This window comes from Bombina bombina, chromosome 2 (genome assembly GCF_027579735.1).
Source record: "Bombina bombina isolate aBomBom1 chromosome 2, aBomBom1.pri, whole genome shotgun sequence".
Lineage (NCBI taxonomy): Eukaryota > Metazoa > Chordata > Amphibia > Anura > Bombinatoridae > Bombina > Bombina bombina.
Window position 1 is genome coordinate 1,354,811,072 of NC_069500.1, and position 16,771 is coordinate 1,354,827,842.

At 36.8% G+C, this 16,771-nt stretch overlaps 1 protein-coding gene across 1 annotated transcript in view; it reads left to right on the plus strand.

Moving 5' to 3' along the window:
* The window catches only part of POLR1A (RNA polymerase I subunit A), a 364,344-nt gene that overhangs the window by 1,392 nt on the left and 346,181 nt on the right, over nucleotides 1–16,771 (plus strand). The window contains 6 exon segments of the mRNA XM_053704267.1: nucleotides 2,296–2,500; nucleotides 2,891–3,040; nucleotides 6,819–6,932; nucleotides 8,937–9,022; nucleotides 16,090–16,181; nucleotides 16,319–16,405. Coding sequence (XP_053560242.1) covers nucleotides 2,296–2,500; nucleotides 2,891–3,040; nucleotides 6,819–6,932; nucleotides 8,937–9,022; nucleotides 16,090–16,181; nucleotides 16,319–16,405 — 734 coding nt within the window.

Here is a 16,771-nt window from a genome sequence, read left to right on the forward strand (position 1 = left end):
GTACATTAAACCTGTCCCAGTCAGTGGCATTGTGTTTTGCATTATACCATGATTTGACCAGTTTATGTATTTATTTTAATAGAAAAACTAAACAAAATCGTAAAATAATCACTCGCATTAATTCATAAACAACCTCGTCCATATTACTGAATTTGATTTATTGTGACATAAGTGATAAGTTTTTGTTTTAATTAAACAAACACTTTCATGTGACTTGGTATTCTTTTAAAGCTATCAATTTATTTAATTTTCTGTCTTTTTGTGTGTTATATTTAGCATGAAATACTTGTATTTCCCAGCTTTAACTTATTTGGGTATAAACTTTAAAGTGATGATAAACTCTTTGTTTTAAAATTAATTATTCATGTTGAGCAACCTAATCATCTGCTTTGTAAAATTAAATATTTTATTAAATCCTTACTTTCAATTTCTCCCATGTTTAATATCTCCCCCTGTGAGTGGTACGCATGCTATTGGCTGTACCACCTGCCAGTCAAAGAACAAAAGCTTTTACACTAAAGTGGCCACAGGATATTAAAACAGGAGAGAGTAAAGTAAACATTTTTGAGATGTTTGCTTTGAAGGGATATGAAACCCATTTTTTTTTCTTTCATGATTTAGATAGAGCATGCAGTTTTAAAGGGACAGTTCACCCCAAAAAAATTCTCCAATTTAAATTGTTCCCTATGATCCATTTTACCTGCTGGAGTGTATTAAATTGTTTACAAGTAGCTCCTTTATCCCTATTTTGGCCTTTGAAATAGCTTATTTAGCTTGTGGGTTCCCAACCTATACTGGAAGTTTTGATATTGGAGTCTCAGCTATTGAATAGCCTAAGTAAACACAGCCAGCAGAAGAAATTAAACTCGCAGTGGGGTGCAGGATAGTTAAAGGGACAGTATACACTCATTTTCATATAACTGCATGTAATAGACACTACTATAAAGAATAAGATGCACAGATACTGATATAAAACTCCAGTATAAAACTGTTTAAAAACTTACTTAGAAGCTGTCAGTTTGGCTCTGTTGAAAAGGTAGCTGGAAAGCCCACTGCAAGTGGCAAATAAGACACTCCCCCCCCCCCTTCTTTTGCATATGAAAAGACCCATTACACAAACAGGAGCAAGCTGGAGAAGGTAGCTGACGGTATTCACATAAAACTTTGGGGCTTGATTAGGAGTCTGAAAATCAGAGCAATGTTATTTAAAAATAAGCAAAACTATACATTTATTTAAAAAATATCTTTATGGGCTATACAGTATAAATAGATCATCTACAAAACATTTATGCAAAGAAAAAATGAGTGTATAATGTCCCTTTAAGCAATAAAGTTATCATTGTCTATTCTTTCTATGTATTGAGCTTTAGTTTTCTAGACAAATCTAAGATAAGGAAGCAAGTGTGTGTACACAAAGTGATAACATAATGAGATATGATATTACCTGAAGCTCAACCCATTGTAATAGGCTGTGGTTAAAAAGCACAAAACCAGCTACTTCATATACACAAATTAACCCGAGAATGCAATTTCTCATACATTTTATACTCTGCAGCTGGTATAACAAGTCATTGAAAATACATTAATATAAAAACAATTTTACAGTGTACTGTCCCTTTAAGCAACTTTCTAATTTCCACCTATTATCAATTTTTTTTTCGTTCTCTTGGTATAATTGTTTGAATGTAGGAATGTAAGCTTAGGAGCTGGCCCATTTTTGATTGAGCACCTGGGTAGCGATTGCTGAGTAGTGGCTAAATGGAGCAAAATCGCATTTTTTTTACAATTATTATTAAGATCAGCCAGATCCCAATCCACGAGACTGACTAGCCCAGTGGTCCACAAATCTTTTAAAAATGTATGTGCCAGGAAGAATATTTAGGATCCAGGCATACTTATGGACGCCAGACAGTGATATTTCTATATACATATAAGGAGAATAACCCAAAAGGTTAGGAGCCAGGGTAAAATTCTACGAGCCAGTGGTTTCCTGTGTTTGTCGAGCTCGTACTTAGCCTATGATTGTTTGAATGCTTCCACACACTAGCTTGATTGACAAGCAAGCTAGTATATGGAGTGTATGTGCCAATATGCATCTGTGTTAGCTACTAGATTGGCACATGCATGATGTGTCGGTACCTGAGTAAAAAAAAAAAAAAGGCTAAAGCAGCCTTTTTTGTTTTCTTTTTGAGGTTCATTTTAACATTATTTGTTCTTTGAATTGTCTTTCCGGTTGAGAGACTATTTTTGTGTCTACCAACTTTTTATTTTAATGACCATTTTTTCTGTTTTTAGAAGCTTGAGTGTGAAAGCTATTACAAACCCCCAATACATGGACAATGTGGGGAACCCTATGATGAATGGCTTATACGACCTGGCACTGGGACCTTCAGACAATAAGGAAGTGTGTGCAACATGTGCGCAAGACTTTATCAACTGTCCTGGGCACCTTGGACACATTGAGTTGCCACTAATTGTCTACAACCCCCTGTTCTTTAATGTAAGTCGGCACACATTGATGTGCAAATCCTTTATTTACTGTATAGTATTTATTTAACTTACTGATTACTTCACAAGGAAAAATGAATCTGCTAATCATTCTAAAGTAATCATCCAGATTTTTTTTACCTCAGCTGATTACTTTACAAACCTGATAATGTGCAAATGACTTCTAAAGTAGTTTGATGATCATCAAATGAACCCAGGATGGTCTCTAAAGTAATCCTGTTTGTCTTGGGATATTCAGCATTAGTTTAGCAAACAAATAGCAAATCTGAAGTTTATCCCAATAACTAATGAACATGGTGTCGTATATTTGTGGAATAAAAGGTGTTGTTTCTCTCCCAAAATGTCATAACAACCATTGTCTTTGTGTCTATACCTCATGTAGAAGCTGTATCTTCTGGTTCGGGGCTCCTGCTTTCACTGCCACTTACTGACATGTCCAAGAGCTGTAATTCACTTACTGAACAACCAGCTGAAGGTTCTAGACAGAGGCGCCCTTGATGAGGTTTATGAACTGGAAGCTGTTCTCAACAGGGTGAGTATGAGTTAAAATGGACATAAAAATTAAAAGGACAGTAAACCTCTTATAATTACAACACTTTTCGGCAGCCTTCCAGTAGATTAAAGGGACACAAAACCAACATTTTTTTTTCTTTCATGATTTAGAAAGAGCATGTAATTTTAAACAACTTTCTAATTTACTTCTATTATTTAATTTGCTTCATTCTCTTAATATCCTTTGCTGAAAAGCATATCTAGATGGGCTCAGTAGCTGCTGATTGATGGCTGCACACAGATGCCTCGTGTGATTGGCTCACCCATGTGCAATTCTATGTCTTCAACAAAGGATATCTAAAGACTAAATCAAATTAGATAATAGAAGTACATTGGGATGTTGTTTAAAATTATACTCTACCTGAATCATTTTAAAGAACATTTTTGGGTTTATTGTCCCTTAACAGAGTCTGAACATCATTAGAAAGAATTAACGCCTTGTTTACTGCAGCTGTTTTTCAATTGCTGAACTCCACACACAACTTGGGTTAATAACATTTCTGTTTGCCGTCAGCAGAAATGATAAGATAAACTGAAAAGCAGGGACAGATATGTGGTAGGACTAAGGTTATGAAGTCTGCCATGTGCTCTTTCAGGACTGGAAAAACCACAGTTTTCAGACTTCAATAAAAATCAAGCAAAATAAAAAAATAAACTGCATAACAAAGTGTGTACTGTCCGTTTAAGATAAAGTGCAAGTGCATAATGCAATTTGTTTGCAGTATTTCTTCAGTCCTGTTCTCTACTACCTTGTATGTACTACCAAACTTAATCATTTTTATAAACCTTATACAGAAGTATGGGTTTATTGGGTATTGTGTTCAGTGGGTAAACCATGCACAGCTTATTTTTTAGTTTTATTGCTGAAAATGAGATAATAGACCTATAGTAAACACACATTACGTTTATAACAATGAAGAGATATCAGTCTATCATCCCTTTTTCATACAAGTATAATACAAGGTTTCATTACCTAAAATACTGAAAGGAAATGATCAGTTAATCCATACATTTAATATGAAAAGCTAGAGCAGTATATTTTTGCAGCTGCACAGCCTTCTTGCAGTACTGCTGCTTTTTAAATGCTTGAAGTCCGTTTCAGATGCTGTCTTTGCAAATATGGGAGATTCAGCAAATCAGCGGCAGCAGGGAATCTCTTTCACCACTGATTGGCTGAGCCATATCATATTTGTGGGGGCAGCACTGAATTCACTTTTTTTCAGCCCCTTTTTTAATAAACTACCTTTTTATATTTTTAGCTTTATTTAACCGCTTTGGCCACAAAGGCAATCTTGCTATCACTTCATTTAAACAGAAAACTTTTTTTTTTTTTTTTGCTCTAGGCTCATTTTGGTATTTCATTCCACCATTTCGATGTCAAATGCGATCATATTTAAAAAAAAAAAAAAAGTTCTTTACAAACTTTGGGTCTCACTGAAATTGTTAACATGCCACTTGCGCAGTCAGAACACAAATTCTGTTCAGACATGGATGACTTTGCCATTGTTTTTTAGTACTTAGATGGCTGTTTATTGCAGCTGTGCACCACACTGAAATTCCCAGCAGTGAAATAGTTAGCTGGCAAGAGTAATAGTATTGTAATGTAGGGAGTACCACCCTATCACTAGACACCTCCCTGATCTCTCCCAAACAGTTCTCTTTCCCCCGTTCCCCCTCAACCCACACTCCTTACTACCACCTTAGGTACTAGTAGACTCTGCCAGTATACAGTTTATTTTTTATTTTTTTTCTTTAATAATTAATTCTGCTGTGTAGGAATCCCTCCTCCCCCTCCCTCTAGTGCAGACATTTTAGGTACTGGCAACTGTATGTTTTTGTTTGGATTAATTATTAATATTTTTTTTTTGTAGTGTAGGGGTCCACTCACACCCGCCTCTTATTTATCCTTTTCTGTTGTGTAGCATTCCATCCCTCCCTTTCCCTTCAAAATGTATTTTCTGTAGAGTAGCTTCATGCCCCTCCTTTTGTTGAGGAGTAAGCTCAGGACCAGAAATGCACTACTGGGAGCTAGCTGAACAAATGAAAAGTTAAGTCATGAAAGTTTAATTTTGAATTTACTGTCCCCTTTAAAATCTGCAAGTTTGTCCAGCTTCTTTAATATTTGCATTACATTGAAAAGGCACAATTTAACGTTCCTATTATTGTTTCTAGGATACAAGGGAGAGCTGAACTTTATTTTTAATTGTAACATGTTTCATGTAAATTGTAGAAATCCAGTCCTAGTGTAAGATTGCCAGATAACAACCAGAAGGTCTATTCAGCCTGCACATATTTTCTTATCCTTATGCATAACCCATTGTTTAATTCCTTGAAGTATTTTACCATACCACCTCTAATGGAAGTCTAAGCCATGATTTAACCACTGTAAAGAAGTGATTCTACAGATTACTCATGAACCTACTACCCCAACTTGTGGTGATACTTTGATTTTTTTTTAAATGTTTTGATACAGTTATTAAATATTTATAGGGATAGTGTACTGTAAAATTGTTTTCCACTTAATGTGGGAAATAGTTAATTTAGGTTTATTTTTTATATGAAATTGCTTTTCCTGCTAATTGAAACCACAACCCAATACAATGGGCTGATCTTGTATGGAGAGGCTACCTCAGTATCAGTCTAATTATTTACATGATGCCCTCCTTCTCTTATTTATTACTGTTTACTCAAAGACCAAAAGAACAATGGAAAATGGAACATTTTAGTAACTCTCTCTCACAGACCACCTTTGGGAGCACTATTTTATCTAAACCTTCTTGTTTACATTTTCTTTTTTATAACCTTTTATAGAAATGTTCAGTATGGCAGGGAAACGGTAGGCAAAATCTGCTATTGTAAATGAGAAAGTAAAGCAGCCATTTTTAAACATTTTAGTACACTCGGTAGGCAAAATAGATAATTGAAAAAGCATTAAAGGGGAGAAAATATAACATGACACTGTCCTGTTAAGGTTCCTATCTTGTCACCGCTCTCACTTCTATCCACTAAGCCAGGAGAGTTTTTAAAGTCTTAGTAGACGACCTCCCTTCTGCTGAAATTTACAAGACGGAGCCCCCCCATAATAGATATTACACATTTTCTTTAAAGAGAATAAAGTAATATTTATTTTTTGTTTCAATTTGGGAGCTGATTCTGCTTCACTTGCGTTTCACGTTGAACTTTATTACTTATGTGGGAAATACAAGTTACTGATCAAAACAACAAACATAACGCAGTCTCTGAGCGATTTCAAGCTCTGTTTCCGCCTACGTCCCACCCTTATTTCACCACAACATTGCAAGTGTCATTGTTGACTCCTAAAAAACGTTCTATGTTTGCCAAAGTCAGCTTCTGTTTGTGGTTTCCATTGTACAGTGTCAAGTGTATTTGCTCTAGCGCCTTCCCTGGTGGGAGGACTGACTCACTCTTTGAAATCCACTGCTCTAAGCTATATTCACAAAGACAGACTACTAGGAAGTTTTTTTCTTAGTGCCTCAAATCCATTCTAGTTATTCAGTTATACACATTTCTTTTTTTTCTTTATAGTTTCCTTACAGCATCAGTTGCACAAATAGATTTACCATGTTGTTGTCTGTAGTTATTCAACTATTTGGTTTGGCCAAAGTAACACATTGCCTCATATATTGTCATATCTGTAGCACTTCTTAACTGTTCATTTTGTGGTAAATTGATTCTAATGAGATTTATTTAGAGCAAGTGCATTTGTTTTTTATTCTTTCTCCCTGCTTGCCTTTAAGTTTCTGAATGGAAATCCAAACGCAAGTGCAAATGAGATCCAAGAAGAGCTGGAGGATTATACCAAGAAGGTGCTGAAGGGGCTGAAGAATAAGAAGAGGGCCGAGAGCCTATGTGTAAGTGTGTACTGACTGCTGCCCCATGTACCTGCCTGTTGGGCTGTGATACCAGTTATCTCTGGACACATATCACATGGTAAAGAGAATTCTAGGAATTGGGTCTCCAATTCTGCATAAAATTAGAAAATCGACAGGTGCTAAAAATGAGACTATAATGAGGAACCCTGGCATTCATGGAGATCACAGTTAAAGGGGCCGTGAAGTCAAAATTAAGCTTTCATGATGAAATATAGTGTTCATTTTAAACAACTTTCCATTTTTTTCTGTTACCATATTTGCTTTGTTCTCTTGGTATCCTTTGCTGAAGGGTAACACTAGGTAGGCTTATAGAGGCTTGAGAGTGTGCACGTGTCTATAGCAGTAATGTTTTTAACTATGTATAATGCTACTATAAACATTGTTGAAAACAATGCTTTCAGATGGCCAGACGCGTGCATGCTCCTTCATCCACCTAGGATTACTCTTTTTAACAAAGGTTACCAAGAGAACTAAGAACAAAAATTATAATAAAAGTAAACTGAAAAGTTGTTTAAAACGGCATGCTCTATCCAGTCAATTTAAGTTTAATTTTGTCTTTACTGTCGCACTAATGTGCACATTGTGAGCCAAGGAGTTTTCTCTTGAGAAGGTTGTATAGGTCTTTTTGGATTTGTCTAACTTTGTAGAGCGTTGTCTAGGGCCTGTGGTACTTAATGGATTCTTTAGGATTACTTGTAAGGATCTCTATAATATGAGGGTGAAGCTTGCTTTGAGAAACCGTGGTATTAAATATTATCTTTTATCTTCTGTAACAAGTCAGTGCTTGTTGTCTTAAGGTAACACAACATAAGGAAGTGTCTTCCTGTGGTGGACAGGCCCTATTATAGAGCCATGTGACATCTTGTTTTATAAGGGGAATATACTCTTTCAAATGAGATGTCCCATACCCCTCTGCATTGTATAGAACACCAGTTTTGTGCTTGTGATGTGTGGTATCATTGACCCTGTATTTCCCCTCCAAATGCCACCTAAAGTGAAATGAAACCAAGTTTGAAAGAGGGCATGAGGAAGGTAATATTTGACAGAGCCCTTCTCGCTACTTCCTAAGTTCCAGGAGAAGAACCTTATTGAGGTTCTTAAGTTTTTGTAGATCATAGAACAATGCATAGAAGAGCTATAAATGTATGTGCAAATTTCCTCTACTCCTACTTAAACGGATATAATTTTTTTTTTTTCATGATTGAGATAAAGCTGGTGATCTTAAAAAACTTTCCAATTTACTTCTAGTAAAAAGGATACCTAGGTAGGCTCAGGAGCTGCTGATTGGTGGCTGCACATATATGCCTCCTTATTGGCTTACACAGTGTGTTAACTAGCTCCCACTAATGCATTGCTACTGCTTAAACAAAGGATACCTAGAGAATTAATCAAATTAGACAATATAAGTAAATTGGAAAGTTGTTTAAAATTCTATTCTCTATCTGAATCATAAAAAAAAAAAGTTTTGTTTCATGACCCTTTTAAAGGCTAAATGCTCATATGTTAACAGTTAATTTGTACAGGGCAACTGAGTATAAAATATGTATGAAATTGTAGGTCAATTTTTTTTCGTTCTCTTGGTATCTTTATTTGAAAAGCAGGAAAATAAGCATAGGAGCCGGCCCATTTTTGGTTCAGCACCTAGGTAGCGCTTGCTGATTGGTGGCTAAATTTAGTTTACTATAACAACTTAAGAACAAGTGTGGGAAAGCTCAGCACAGAAGTGTTTAAAGTAAACCTAAATACATTTCATGCACCTCCCTGTAAATATGGATGCAGCCATTTTGGAACCTATGTTTCGCTGCAGGGGTAGAGTTGCTGCACCTGTACAAAGATGTCATGGCAGTATGCATATGACTAGAGGGAGATGGGGAATAATCTATATATTATGCTTATAAAATATATTTAGTATTTAATATTTCATATGGTAGTTATATGCCCAAAGGTTGGCTAATACATTTTTATGTTTGAATTTTATTTCAGGTCAAGAATATATGTGTAACCAGAAACAAACTTATTGGTGACTTTTGGAAAAACCACATGGCTTCTAAGAAATGCAGTTATTGTAGGTAAGCATTTCTTTAATAATGGCTCATTTTAGAAAACAAAATACAGGTAATTGAAATGTGATTATGGAGCACAAAGCTTTTTGTAATTTTTGCAAAGTTGTAGGAATGGTTCGTGTTCATTTTAATTGCGACTAGCAGGATGGATTTAAAATTATTATTTTTCTAGAATTTCAGCTGAGCAAGAAGATAAAAGCAGAACAACTTTTTTTTATTTTTGATAAAGTTGTGTATAGCACCTAGAAGCGGTTACGCGTCTTATTAAAAATGTAACTTCCCCAATAAAAAGAATATCTGTTTTAACTCATGCCCAGTCAAAATAATGGTGAATAAATTAAACAGACATTAAACACTAAATACATTTATAAGCATAGTATTGAGGTTATTCCCTGCCTTCCTCTAGTCAAGTTAAAATCTATCTTTAACTACATTCCGTTGTTGACTTGTTTGCACGTGTGCAGTAACTCTCCTTCTGATACCTGCAGTGTAACATAGGTTCTAAAATTGCAGCACCCATGATTAGTAAAAGGAGCGTGAAATGTATTTAGTGTCCCTTTAAGCAATTCAATACAAATTTTGTAGTGTTTTTTTTTTTTTTTTTTTAATGATTAACAGTCAAGTTTTATTTTAGGCCTTTTTAAATGTAGGTGCTAATGTTCCCGATTACAAGTGGCTCATTAAATTTATTGCATGCGCGATATAGCAATATTGCACCCGCGTTAGTTTGCACGCGTACTACAAGTTGAAAGTAAATGCGTGGCCTTGAGTGCGACTGAAGTCTTTGCATAAAAGCTTAGTGGTAAAATAAGTTGTACTAAACACAACATAAATAGATTAAAATAAAGAGTTACAAAATTTAGTCATTAAAAATATTAATTAAAATTATTTATAAGGGTTCAAAGGTAAATGGTATATGGCCGTGTGTGTCTGTCTCTCTCTCTCTCTCTCTCTCTCTATCTATCTATCTATCTATCTATCTATCTCTATATCTCTATATCTATATCACACTTTCGTTCTCCCCCAGGACATTTCTAGTGGGGGGGACCACCCGTCTGATTTTACTGACCACCCAGCTAACGTTTAATAGCTAATATTAAAAATGTTTACATTTTTTTCGCACAAATTATCATATAAATACATTCATGTTAAATTATGCAATTAATTTGTGCTTTGAATAGCAGAAAATTATGTATTATTAGAAAACATTACACTGCTCCCACCCGGCTACTTCATAATACCACTTGGCTACTTTATAATTTTCTGTGGAGAACACTGTTTATATGTTTCTAAATATTTTTTTTTACTGTTACTGTTTTACTGTGAATATTTAACACTCCAATGTTCGTTGTATAGGAAAAAAAATCTGTATATATCTATACCTGTGTGTATGTGTGTGTGTATGTGTATATATATATGTATATGTATGTATATATATATATATGTATATGTGTATATAACATCATTTTATATAGAGAAATATATATTTTTAAAAATAAAAAGTACATTTTTTTTTTTCTTTTTCTATATGAAGATCTTTGGAATGTAAAATATGCGTTTAACATGATTCAGGTTTCGCACTGTAGATCTAACGCGGTGTTGGGTTAGCGCACATGAAGAATTATTACAAAATGTTGAAAAATAATAATTATAAATAATTTACATCTATAGTAATTATTTACATTAATATTTTTAATTAATAGAATATATAGGTATTTTACAGTACCTATAATAACTATTACTATTTTTTAAGTATTTTCTAATAAATATAATTTCTTTGCTATGGCATGGAGAGTCCATGATTCCTTCCAATTACTAGTGGGATATTCAACTCCTGGCCAGCAGGAGGAGGCAAAGAGCACACCAGCAGAGCTGTTAAGTGTCACTTCCCTTACCCATAACCCCCAGTCATTCTTTGCCTTTATCATCGGGAGGATGTGCGAAGATGTGTCTGAAGAATTTTAATCCTTTAATGGGTAATTTTCCCTGCAAGCAAGGATTGGGGTTATGCTGTGTCCATGTCAGACTCTTTAGTAAAAGTAATGGTGGCTATTAGCAGTTAGAAGATGGCCAAGTGGTCTTTGCTTAACTTCTAACATTTTTGCTACCCTATTATAGAAAACCAGGGTTGGTTACTCTGTTTTTTCTATTTCTACAGGTCCCTGTCAGAGGTGGTTGCCTGACACACCTAAGAATCCGTTCCCTGCCCTGCCCAGGATCCACAGGTAAGTGCTTTCCCTTCTAGATTTGAAGCACTTTAGGGGTTAAATCCCCTGTGGGTTTATTCTGGGGTATTATAAACATATTCCTGTCACAGGAAAATATTTATCAGGTTGGGGATTATTATGACAGTACTGCATGTTAGGGGTAAATTAACTTTTAATAAAGTTTATTATAGAGGCTGGCATTTAGGGGTCAGGGGTGCTTCACTCTCAGTATGGTGTAGCAGTCCAGTTTTTTGTTTAGCTATTTTGAGGACCAAGTTTGTTTTAGATATAGACAGACTGTGGTTGAGACTGCAAAATATATATATAAGTGCATTAGTTAGATTATTGGCTTTTTCGCGTCGTTTCTAAATCTGTGGCGCAGCTTCTTTTCTAAAGCGGTCATGTGACCGTCCTCTGCGTTTCCGTTCTGCGGCTTCTCAGACTAGAGCCGATGTGGAGTGTTTGTGAATCACTTTTAGTTTTTAAAACTACTGATCTCCATCTTGTGGGAATTTAACAGTTGGTTCTACGGAGTGGTGAGTCCTCAGCACAGCTGTGTTGTTATAAATCTTATTAATTTCTTTAGATTTTATTTTTGGACATTTTTTTGCTAGTGGGCACTAATTTACTACCACAATGGACCCTGAAGCTAATTCTAGTATATCTGTTGAGAAATGTTTATTTTGCTTGGAGGCTCATGTTAATCCTCCTTTGCAGTTTTGCTCCTCTTGTTTAAACAATATTAGTTTGGCTAAAAATAAAGGTTCCCTTTCAGAGATATCTGTCTCTCAGGATAATGTTGTCCATGCCATGCCTCAGCTCCCCCCCCCCCAAACATCACAAGCTTTAGTAGTTTCACATGCAGTACCCTGTGGATCCTCTCAACAACCTTCTGGGGGTTTATGTACCAGGGGATTTTGCTGCGCGGATAACTTGTGCGGTTTCTGCAGCTTTATCAACTTTTCCTGTTGCTGGTAAGAGGAAGTCTGAGAATATTTCTCTCAGTAAGGGTTCTGACTCTGCTAAAGCTGCGTAAGTCAGTCTCTCTTAGTTATCTGATGACGAAGATACCTCAGTGGCTTCTGAGGGTGAGATTTCAGACTCACTCTATAGTGGAAAAATCTACAGATTCTAAGGAGAATAATTTTAGATTCAAACTAGAACACCTCTGGCTACTTTGGAAGACTCCGACTCATCTGTCGCTGAGAATCCCAAAAAGTCTAGTAAACTAAACAGAGTTTATGATGTTCCTTCATCTGTGGAAGTTTTTCCTGTTCCGGACCGTATGTCGGAAATTATAGCTCAGGGATTCCCTTTTCCCCGTCCCCTGTTTATAAAAAAATGTTTCCTGTTGCTGAGTCTATACGGGACTTGTGGCGCACAGTGCCAAAGGTAGAAGGAGCTATCTCTACTCTAGCCAAGAGAACTACTATTCCAATTGAGGATAGTTGTTCTTTCAAGGATCCCATGGATATAAAGGTGGAGGCTAACTTAAGAAATATTTACATTCATCAAGGATTACAGTGGCAACCTTTTGCTAGTATTTCTACAGTTGCAGGGGCAGCATCTTATTGGTGCGATGCCTTGTCTGACCTGATTTCAGAAGAGACTATGATAGAGGAGACCCAGGATAGGATCAAGACTCTTAAGCTGGCAAATACTTTTCAGAGATTACGGGTGGAAAGGGATCTTTTCTACCTCAGGACAAGAAGAATAGATCTAAGGGTCACTAGAGTTCTAATTTTCGCTCCTTTCGTAACTCTAAAGGACAGAAGTCTTCCTCCTCCTCTTCCAAGGGGAAGCAAACAAAGAAGCCTTCTGCTGATTCTAAATCTTCCTGAAGGGGCCGCCCCCAATCCAGTCTTGGATCAAGTGGAGGGCAGTCTTTTCCTTTTTCGGCATGCTTGGATCCACGATGTCCTAGATCCTTGGGCTGTAGAGGTAGTATCTCAGGGATACACAATATGATTCAAGTCTTGTCTCCCCAGGGCCAGATTCATCCTGTCAAGGTTATCTGCCAACCAGGTAAAGAGGGAGGCCTTCTTAAATTGCGTAAAGGACCTATCTTCTCTGGGAGTAATTGTTCCAGTTCCTGTAGCGGAACAGGGTCAAGGATTCTATTCAAATCTTTATGTGCTTCCCAAAAAAAGAGGGAACTTTTCGCCCCATTCTAGACCTAAAGTGTCTTAACAAATTTCTCAAGGTTTCGTCCTTCAAGATTGAAACTATTCGTCAGTTGATGACTATCATAGATCTGAAGGATTCATATCTACATGTTCCCATTCACAGGAAACATCACCAATTTCTACGGTTTGCCTTTCTGGACAAACATTTTCAGTTTGTTGCTCTTCCCTTTGGCCTTGCCACGGCTCCTCGAATATTCACAAAGGTCCTAGGGGCCCTTTTGGCGGTGCTCAGATCTCTTGGAATAGCGGTGGCGCCTTATCTGATCGACATCTTGGTTCAAGCACCATCTTTTCAGTTAGCAAAATCTCATACAGAGATGTTGTTGTCTATTCTTTGTTCCCACGGGTGGAAAGTGAATATGGAGAAGAGTTCTCTAGTGCCAGACACCAGGGTGTGTTGCTTAGGAACGATTATAGATTCTCTGTCCATGAAGATTTTTCTGACGGAGGTCAGAAAATCCAAACTTCTGGTTTCTTGCCTTACTTTTCAGTCCTCTACCCGTCCATCTGTGGCTCGGTGTATGGAAGTAATTGGTCTGATGGTTGCTTCCATAGACATCATTCCGTTTGCTTGGTTCCATCTAAGACCTCTACAGTTATGCATGCTCAGACAATGGAACAGAGACCACATTTAGACCTATCGCAGAGAATAACTCTAGATCCCCTATCAAGAGACTCTCTATCTTGGTGGATTTCACAGGACCATCTGTCTCAGGGTACATGCTTCCTAAGACCATCCTGGGTAATTGTGACCATAGACGCCAGCCTGGGGAGCTTTTTGGGATTCTTTAAAGGCTCAATACCTTTGGACTCTAGGGAAGTCTTCTTTTCCCTCTTATAAATCCTAGAGTTGAGAGCAATTTACAATAACTTAATAACCTGGCCTCAACTAGCTTTAGTCTGGTTTATCAGATCGGACAATATCACCTCAGTGACATACATCAATCACCAGGGAGTACCTTGAAAGTATCTTAGCAATGAAGTAGGTGACTCACATTCTCCAGTGGGCGGAGTCTCATGATTGTCTCCTCTCTGCCATCCACATCCCTGGGGTGAACAACTGGGAAGAGGATTTTCTGAGCAGGCAGACCTTTCATCCCGTGGAGTGGGCTCTCCACCCAGAGGTTTTCACAATTGCATTCAAATGCAAAAATGACAACATGACCACACGCTCCTGGCTGAGGTTGGCTATCTTTTTGCAAGCTATTTTGCCTGCAGCAGAGAAGAGGTGCTCAGATGATGTTGAGGTGCTTGGAAGTTGGGATGCATAAGTAGGGTTTTGCCATTATCTCCAAGGTGGGATATTTATCTTTAACTCTCCACCAATGCAAGGGGCCTCTTAACAAAGTAAGCCTGGACTTCATTCTAACATAAAAATATCTTGAATATCTATATGAAATTGTAAATAACCAGCTATAAAGGTTAGGGAAAAAATATCCAGTCCGCACTTCAAACAGATATATAAAGAGACATACTTATAGAGGTTGAATTTGGTACATATTACAATTAATTAAAAATATATAAAAAAAAAGTCAAAAGCACTAAGGACTATATATCAATAACAGGACAAAGTCTTACACATTTATATATATATACAGTACATATAATCAGTAATAGCAAGCAATCTACTAATAATTGTGCAAACAGATAATTGTGCACATCAATTCAAATAACAAATCCCATCAATCTAGGGCAAGGTATAAATAACAAGCTTGGCACTATATCATGCAAAGTATAGTCCCAAATAAGAATATAAACAATCCCCTTACCTTATTTTTCATGCGGATAAGGCGGTCCTTCGTACTAAGATGGGATTTCTTCCTAAGGTAGTGTCGGATCGCAATATTAATCAGGAAATTGTTTTTCCTTCTTTTTGTCCAAATTCTTCATCCCAGAAGGAACGTCTTTTGCATAACCTGGATGCTGTCCGTGCTCTAAAATTTTACCTTCAAGCAACTAAAGATTTTCGTCACTCTTCTGCCCTGTTCGTTGTTTTCTCTGGTAAGCGTAAGGGACAGAAGGCCACTTCTACTACTCTTTCTCTCTGGTAGAGAAGTGTTATCCGGTTAGCTTATGAGACAGCTGGACAACAGTCTCCTGAGAGAATTACGGCTCATTCCACTAGGGCTGTCTCTTCTTCCTGGGCTTTCAAAAATGAAGCATCTGTGGAGCAAATTTGCAAGGCGGCTACATGGTCCTCTTTGCATATGTTTTCCAAATTCTACAAATTTGATAATTTTTCCTCGGCTGAGGCTTCCTTTTGGAGAAAAGTTAATCAAGCGGTGGTGCCTTCTTTTTAGGTCCGCCTGTCTCTTTCTCCCTCCCTTTCATCGGTGTCCTCTAGCTTGGGTATTGGTTGCCACTAGTAATTGGAATGAATCGTGGACTCTCCATGCCATAGGAAAGAAAATAAAATTTATGCTTACCTGATAAATCTATTTATTTCCGGTCATGTAGAGTCCACGACACGCCTTTATTTAAAGGCTAAATGACTGGGGGTTATGGGTAAGGGAAGTGACGTTTAACAGCTCTGCTGGGGTGCTCTTTGCCTCCTCCTGCTGGCTAGGAGTTGAATATCCCACTAGTAATTGGAATGAATCGTGGACTCTCCATGCCCAGAAATTAATACATTTATCAGGTAAGCATACATTTTTTTTTTTTTTTTTTTAATTTCTTTCAGCGCTCCACGGTCTGTAGTGAGAAAAGAACATAACAGCAAGCTGACTATAATCCTAACGTCCAGCGCAAACAAATCCAATGACAAACAAGAAGGTATGATTTTTTTTTTTTATAATAAAGTCAAAGCTTGCAGACAACTGCAGTAGCTTCTCATGAACATTATACTTTTATCTGGTTGTTGTTGCTTCAGATCTGTCAACTATTACACAAAACGTTATCTCCATTTTTAGTGACAGATGACACACAGTTAACAAAACGAGGCTATTTGACTCCAAATACTACAAAAGAACATATTGAGATGCTGTGGAAGAATGAAGGTAAACACTGTAGCCTTAGGATCTTCTCCCTACGATTCCTCTCATCTTTATGTTTATTACATATTTATCTTGTTTTATATGTATACAAATGTCAATAAATTGCTCAATTATGTACCTTATTTTTGGCATGTATCATGCTTGTGCATATTAAAGGGATATGAAACCCAAACTTTTTATTTTGTGATTCAGACAGAGCTAAACATTTTAAAAAAACGTTTCCAATTTACTTCTATTACTAAATTAAATTTGCGTCGTTGCCAAGATATTCTTTGTTGAAGAGATACCTAGGTAGGGATCTGGAGCACTACATAGCAGGAAATAGTGCCGACCATCTAATGCTCTTGCAAACGGATAACATTTTTGCAA